Here is a 7,622-nt window from a genome sequence, read left to right on the forward strand (position 1 = left end):
AAACAACAGTACAGCCTCTCAAGCCTTGACAGCGAATTTGCGGATGGAGTAGAGGCGGGACTTCCTCTGCATCTTCTTGGTCATCAGGTTCTGCTCGTGTTTTGTCAGCTGACGACGGATGGCGCGTGTCTTCTTGGGTCTCAGGTCCAAAGGCTTGTACTTCTTACCCTGAAAATGAAAAGACCAGGGCTGTTAGAATCAACAAGCGGACAATACAGGAAGCTGAAGGAGAACAGAAAGTGTGGAGATTGATCAGACTTGAACATTCAGCTGTAAAACCTTCCATAATAAAAGTACATGGACCCTTTTCACAAACTATGATAACGGTTACAGTTAACAAATCTAAAAAAAAGTAATTATACTTTTATAGTGCATTTTCCTTTTAAATGTTTATGTATTTGTACATTTAGAACACTATACTTTGCATTATATTAACCTTGGCATTTCATTTCAGAAAACAAGTTAATGCTGCTGTGTTTCTAATACAGCTGAGGAAGTGACCGCAAATTTAACAAATTCAAATAGAAATGCTCATAGAAAACCCACTGTAGATTTTTTCTTTTTCAATTATAACAAATGGGAATACAAAAATTGTCGTAATTTCCATTCAGATGACTTTTGCTTCTGAGAAACCCAGAAATATGAAAAGGGTCGATTCAGAGATGAGATCAATATACCAAACATCAGTTAAACATAAGAAAACTGATGACAGGTAATATAATGCAAAGTATATTGTTATGAAATTTTATATATACACACAGGTGTGTGTGTGTGTGTGTGTATATATAATAATTATTATTTTTTTATTAAATAAAAGACTAGGTGTTCAATTTTAATAAATGACTAAAACACTACATTTTAAGTATTTACATACATTTCCAAGACAATGTAACTGGGTTGTCCAGTAAACTGTCTTTTCGATTTGGACTACAGCTTTAGTTCAATAAATGATAGGACAAAGGTTTTGTCGGCTGCTCACAGCAGATGAGCATCATTTAAAGACTCTGCCGTGAGCGGTCATAATTCTTTAGCAAGAGAATATTCACACTAGCTCCACTTTAGCAGGAGGAGTGCTGGGTGATCATCTTGCTGGAGTCTAAACGGACACTCTGTGTAGTTTGTGTCTTATAACAAATCATGTCATCTGAATACAGTAAAGAATGTAACGTGACACTAATGGCCATTCACTTCAACAAAACCACTGCGGTTTAAGTATCAACTCGATCAAACTCGACTAAATATATCGTCTAAAAGACAATTTTGGTGTCAAGATGTTTATCTAAAACTGACTTCAAGGCGTTACAAGCAGTCGAAAGAGCATCTTGTGTGTGCGCATGAATGCATTTCAGTGGCGCTAAACTGACCTTGTAAAACTTCCTCAGGTTCTCCTTCTGTGTCTGGTTGATGACTGTGAGGACTCTGGCGATGGACTTGCGGACAACGTGGCTGAAAAGAGAGGAAATAAACATTAGAATGATGCTTTCCATTTAATTCAAGGTCTTCAGTTAACTCCAGAGTGAAATTTTTGACTGGAACTAAAAAATAAATAAGGCTGCAAACCATTTCAAAACACGTTTTGAATATGGAATAGATACACACAGGGTTTCTATAATGTAAACTTAAAACTTTGCTCTCAACCACTAACTTTTACTTTGGCATCTGATCACACTGTAATGTTCATCCTCAGTATTTATGTAAAGGGGAGAGGGTTAATTCAGAGGGAAAAGGTTCATACCCCATTAATAGATGATTGTTCTTTTTTTTAAGCACAAACTACATTTAGCTCAATTTTGTGAGGTTTCTCGATAGCTCTGAAAGATGTACAGATATTAGTACCAAAAAACAAGACAAAAACACTGAGGAAATGCATGCAACATTCTGTGCCACAGCTATGAATTTAGAACTTTCTATTCTAATTAGTAGAAGGGCTAATGAAGACTTTAAGACCTGGAGAAATTGTGTGTGAATACTGAATGTCCTTGTTCTTGGATCAGAATACACTAAATAACCTTTAGTGTCCTCCCATCACACTAAAGCTGGCATTGAAATGCAGAAGGGGCCCCAGATCATTGTTCTTCCTTTACAGTACATTCAGGCCTCCAATAATGCTGATCTGTGGTGAACAGACGAACACAACCGGCTCCATCCCATCACTCACATCTTGGAGAGTTTGGATGCAGCTCCACCGGTAACCTTGGCAACGCGGAGCTGGGAAAGCTCCACCTTCAGATCATCCAGCTGCTTCAGCAGCTCCTCCTTTTTCTTTCCACGCAGGTCTCTGGCCTTGATCTTTGCCTGCAAACACACAGGAACGTTATTCATTAGCATCTAAATCACATCAAACCATTTCTGCATTGATAAAATGTAGCCATTACAGACTCCTGGAACTGTGCATGAATATCAAAAGCATGCAGGTGCATAGTTATTGAGGTTGCTTTCTTCATTAACAATTTCCTACAAATAATGTCAGGGGTTTCTGATGTTATTGCTTATGAAACGCATGTCAGCTCACACTGAACCCGTTCCGTCTAAACAGATTATAACAAGCCGTCATTTGTGTTTTCATGGCTACTGACTGCTGAAAGCCACAATATGCAAAATAGTTCCATAATATTAACTTTACGTATTTATATTTGCCGTTTAAATCCGTTCCAAATCGTACGCTACGCTAACAGGCTAAACGGCACTGAGCACCGCTGGACTTCAGTCAGCTTCAAGCAGCCACCAATGCTTCGTTTCATCGCTCAAAATTCACTTCATTTCGAAGTCATCTTTTTAAATACTAGGCTCAAACTCTAGCGCACTGCTAGATGTGTATTTAAAACTCTTTCTCATGGTCGTTAAACATGTGTAATATACCGGATTGATTCAGATTGCTCGGTTTCGGTAAAATCCTCACCATTTTTCTCGACGGCTGCCACAAGAAAGGAAGTTGCGTCGGTCACGTGAGAAAATCTACCGGGTTACGGAGGAAACTAAACGGACGCGGAATATTCCATTCCCTTCTTAAAGAGGGTGCCTAATGACATAATTGATTAAATTACGACATTATTACCCTCAAATGTAAAATATTTAGAAATAAATTATATGGTAAATACAGGAAATATACTAATTTCCAATGTCAGATGTCTGTTACAAACCATTCAGTATATTAGAAGATAATTGTACATGTTTAAATATGTTTACGTTTGCGTAAAAAATAAGTATAAACATAAAAATAAACACATTTAAATTGTATTCGCTTTACTTTAAAATGTATTTCTCTTGAATAAAGGTTTTAATGAGATAGCCTCATTGGTCGAGGGATTTGATAGACAGCTCATCGCTCCGCCCACTCTTCCGGAACACTCGACCAACATGGCGCTCGCAAGAAGTGTCTACAATCTGCTCTTCAGAAGAACGTCAACTTTCGCCATCACCATCATGGTGGGAGCTGTTGTCTTCGAGAGGGTGTTTGATCAGGCTGGAGAAGCGGTATTTGACAACATAAATCGGGGGGTAAGTCATTTTTCGCTTGAATTCTGTTGATTTCTTCTTGACCCGCCGGTAGACTGACCTTGATTAGCATGCTGGCTAAGGCTAACTACAACGAAATATGCAAATATAGGACAAACTTGAGCCTAAAAAAACCATATGTAAGTGTTAAATTAGTATAAATTCATCCATGTTGTCTTAATAATATTCAAATTTTATATCAACAGTTTAATGGGATTTGAACACAACACTGCAATGCTGTGAAATCAGTATAGAGTTCAACTAATTCATATTTTCTGTTCAATCTGAGTATAAATGATAATATAATAATGAGTATAAATGATAATATGTCTGTAATGTGCTTTACTCACCCTGTGTGCTGTGATCTAATTGTTTATCTTCTTTTTGTAGAAACTCTGGAAACACATCAAACACAGTTATGAGCAGAAGGATGAAGAGTAATGATGCAGCTTGTGGAGCGTTCACTCTACCATCATCCCGTTTCCTGATGTGACCCTGTTGGGTGGTCCACTGGCTTTTGCAGCGTCCTCTGGCCGCCGTGTTTCATCTTCCAGCCAGATTGTCCTGGGGACATAGACAGAGACTGATTACCGAACCCTGATAAAAATGTCACGTGACCACCTGTTATTGTGCAATATGTCACATACTTCATGATCTGTAAATGTGTTGCTAACTTAATTCTGTATGAATAAACCCAATGACTCCGAATCGTTGAAATCTGGTGGTGCTTTTGTGTGCAGTGCAAGAGGGAATGTTGGATTTCATGTTATAGTTAAATTTCATTGTGATGTCTTAGTTTTTAGTAGTTTAGTAAAAAAAAATGTCATGGAAATCAGTGAAATCCAAAGTCTATTTCTATAGTGAATATATACGTTTTTTTTTTTTAGTTATTTCCTGAACACTACAAAATATGAGTGCTAAATCTGTTCGTTCAAGAAGACTGGTATTTGACATGGAAATTGAAATTCAGAAATCCGCTCATCCCTTAAAAAAAAAAAATTATGTAATTTTGATAAAGCTGCTTGTTTTCAAACAGAAACTAAGAATATTGATATATTTCATTAACAACTATTTATTTTGTGATTTCGACAATTACGAGAAGTGTATGTTCTTCAGTTAACAGTCATCGAGGGGGCTTTTTGTATTTTATTGGATACAATAAATATCATTCAAAGTTTTATTTTACTATTATTTTATATAGAAAACAGAAATGTTTTCAGTTTACATTTTGATTTTAGGTGGTTCTCAACTTTTTTGATTCAAACTTCAAAGGCCCCCCAGTTATTAGCCATTTCTAGTATTTTTGATGAAAGCATGATGGAAGTGATCAATTTCAAACTTTTTTATTAACATAAACTGGATATATTTATATACTTAACCACAATCCATTCTGCAATATTGCAGAAGTTACAAGAACACTCATTATTGAGGGGGAAAGTATTTGTATTGCATTTTATTATTGCATTACTATTTTTATTTTATTATTGTATTAGGAATAAGAAATGCATTTTAGTGTACATTTTGATTTTATGTGTATTTTAGCAATAACATTTTTAATATAGTTATGCCATTTTAATACATTAATAATGTAAAACATTATTATTCATGTATTTAAATGTTTATTGTAATATTTAAATACTTTTTAGTAATTTTGAGACCCCTTGGTTGAGAATCATTGCACAAACTAGTGAAAAAGTCAAGTTCATTAGCTTGCTGTCAGGCAATTGAGATACATAGGCCACACTAGTGTTCTTCTCCAGCAGAGGGAAGTATTGATGTGCTCATCTGAGGTCAGTCTGTTAAAGATACCATTTTAAAAGGCTTTTGTTCAAAACAAGCTTTAGAAATATCAAAAATAATAAATTAATTTGCTGTGAAGAAAGGGGTGAAAGTAGTTGCGAATAGTGGCAAATGTGGTTTCTAAGTTTCATCGATCCATCAATTTAAAGACTGAAAAGCAAAAGTTTATTTGAGCTTGACTGACCACTTCTTGCATCTATTTGCTCACACACTGTACGTTCTGTAGACATAGAAGTTGCTGCACTAGGCACAGTGAGGTTAGAAAGCTCATTCAGTATCCTCAGAGTGAGTTATGATCTCATATCTTTGAATGTGATTGAATAAGTGAGCAGTACTGAGCATCTTTTTAGTGCACAGACAAGTAAAACCACATTCACTGCTGTTGGGTCACACCGGTCAGACAATATGAACCAACACCCATATAATCCACTGACATCAGGAAAGGGTTTGTATGACGGTCCTATTCTCTCAAGGTGCATTCACTGAATACACAAATGCTTAGTCAGTTTGACAAAAACAAAAAAGTGAAGCTTCTGGTAATACACATAGTAAGATAATACATTATCACTGAAATACTAAACGTCTTCAAATGAATGCAGATAGTGTGAAAAGGTATCAAACAGAGTTAACATCAGAGTTATTGTAGTCAACTAAAACTAAAACCATAAAGACATTTTCCTTACTTGAAATAAAATAAACTGAATTAGAATAAAATATTTTTTTAAACTTAAACTTTATTTCAGCTAGTTGCTAAGGCAAAACTGATTCTAAAATAACTAGAAATAAACTAAAAATAATAAACTAAAAATAATAAATACTATAGAGACATGTAAAAAAAAAAACCTAATAAAAATGACAAAAACAGAATTACTAAAACTTGAACGAAAATGAAAGAAAATGGAAAAAATAAAATATTAAAGTAAAATCTCATTTAAAAATATTAACAAAAACTTTAACAGTATTTCAGTGAGGTTCAGGAAAGTCATATAGCAAAGGTTTGTGTGACTTCCAATGGACAAACACAATAATCAATCTAATGAGTCATTAAGAAAGTCATTGGCAGCGTAACATCATATTGATTAGGACATATCTTCCATACTTGAGTCAATGACCTCAAACTAGAGTATGGTAACAGGAGCACATTTTTCTTTGGGAAAATCAGCATAACTGGCAGAGAGCAGTTATTTTATGGTTGCTATAAAAATTTTTATCGACCTTACTGACACAAGGCCATTTTGTTGTATTGCATTGTTTACTAAAACAGGCAACTGAATCTTAGCTTATAAAAGGCAGAAACTCTAAAATGACCTGGATAATATCGTTGACACCAAATTAGTCTTTGTGCGGGAGAATGGCCAGGATGGCTGAAAACAAAATGCTGGACTGTTCTGAAGTGACAAGCGATGGGTGGAGATCTAAATCCATCGAAAAAGCAATAGAGAGCAGAAAACAGCAGCTGGATTACATGCAAGATAGGAGCACTTTGTAAAAAGAAGAGCAGGTGAATCTACTGTAATGAGGTTTGGAAATATCATTAATCACTATCGGAAGCTTTAACTGGTAGATACAGTTAGATTTTACAAAGGTTGTGCCTCCAAATATAAAATACCAGTCAGTATTGTTTTAGTATTATAATATAATACATTTTTTTCATTAATATATTAAATGAGCCAAAAATAGATTTTTCTATTTTTATTTTATGTTAGTTTAATTTTTTTTTTTAATTCTATATTTTTTTTAATATTACTGTTTAGGGTTAATTTCGTTTTATTTCAGCTATAGATCCCCAGAGGAACAATTCCACTCATTCTCTACTATAGGAGAGGTAGAATTGTATGAATTTGTTAAACCAACAACATGTATGTTAGACCCTATTCCATCTAAGCTCCTAAAAGAGGTGCTTCCAGAACTTCCAGAACCCAAAACCTTCAAACTGGCTGTTATTAAGACTCTCATTAAAAAAATCACAACTTTACCCCAGAGAACTAGTTAATTACAGCCCGATCTCGAATCTCCCTTTTCTGTCCAAGATACTAGAAAAGGTAGTATCCTCACAATTATATTCCTTCTTAGAGAAGGAAGGTATCTGTGACTGTGAGGATTTCCAGTCAGGATTTAAACCGTATCTCATTAGAGAGAGAGATCTTATCATCTGATCTTGGTTGACAGTGACAGTGACAGTGACATGTGGCCAATGTTGACCCATACTCAGAATTAGTGCTCTGCATTTAACCCATCCAAAGTGCACACACACAGCAGTGAACACACACACACCGTGAACACACACCCGGAGCAGTGGGCAGCCATTTTTTTGCTGCGGCGCCCGG

The 7,622-nt window shown here is 35.4% G+C and overlaps 2 protein-coding genes across 2 annotated transcripts; one reads left to right on the forward strand and one right to left on the reverse strand.

Moving 5' to 3' along the window:
• Positions 1-6: 6 nt before the first annotated feature.
• rpl35 (ribosomal protein L35) lies at positions 7-2,980 on the reverse strand. Its single transcript, XM_016451254.1, has 4 exons — positions 2,900-2,980; positions 2,159-2,295; positions 1,365-1,446; positions 7-168 (listed from the first exon to the last, which is right to left on the reverse strand). Exons 1-4 carry the CDS (start codon positions 2,900-2,902, stop codon positions 19-21), a joined length of 372 nt encoding a protein of 123 aa, XP_016306740.1. The 5' UTR covers positions 2,903-2,980; the 3' UTR covers positions 7-18.
• Positions 2,981-3,304: 324 nt separating this feature from the next.
• On the forward strand, positions 3,305-4,202 carry uqcr10 (ubiquinol-cytochrome c reductase, complex III subunit X). The gene is made up of 2 exons (XM_016451255.1): positions 3,305-3,498; positions 3,886-4,202. Exons 1-2 carry the CDS (start codon positions 3,358-3,360, stop codon positions 3,934-3,936), a joined length of 192 nt encoding a protein of 63 aa, XP_016306741.1. The 5' UTR covers positions 3,305-3,357; the 3' UTR covers positions 3,937-4,202.
• Positions 4,203-7,622: the final 3,420 nt, after the last annotated feature.

The sequence above is a fragment of the Sinocyclocheilus anshuiensis genome, unplaced genomic scaffold (genome assembly GCF_001515605.1).
Source record: "Sinocyclocheilus anshuiensis isolate Anshui unplaced genomic scaffold, SAMN03320099.WGS_v1.1 scaffold1425, whole genome shotgun sequence".
NCBI lineage: Eukaryota > Metazoa > Chordata > Actinopteri > Cypriniformes > Cyprinidae > Sinocyclocheilus > Sinocyclocheilus anshuiensis.

What these genes read in the sequence shown, in the direction of transcription:
- rpl35 (XM_016451254.1), bottom strand. An exon ending in GCATCCAAACTCTCCAAGAT is followed by an intron (nt 1,447 to 2,158) that starts GTGAGTGATGGG and finishes CTCTCTTTTCAG; the next exon opens with CCACGTTGTCCGCAAGTCCA. An exon ending in ACCTGAGGAAGTTTTACAAG is followed by an intron (nt 169 to 1,364) that starts GTCAGTTTAGCG and finishes TTTCATTTTCAG; the next exon opens with GGTAAGAAGTACAAGCCTTT.
- uqcr10 (XM_016451255.1), top strand. Translation starts at nt 3,358, where the DNA reads ATGGCGCTCGCAAGAAGTGTCTACAATCTGCTCTTCAGAAGAACGTCA. An exon ending in TTGACAACATAAATCGGGGG is followed by an intron (nt 3,499 to 3,885) that starts GTAAGTCATTTT and finishes TTCTTTTTGTAG; the next exon opens with AAACTCTGGAAACACATCAA.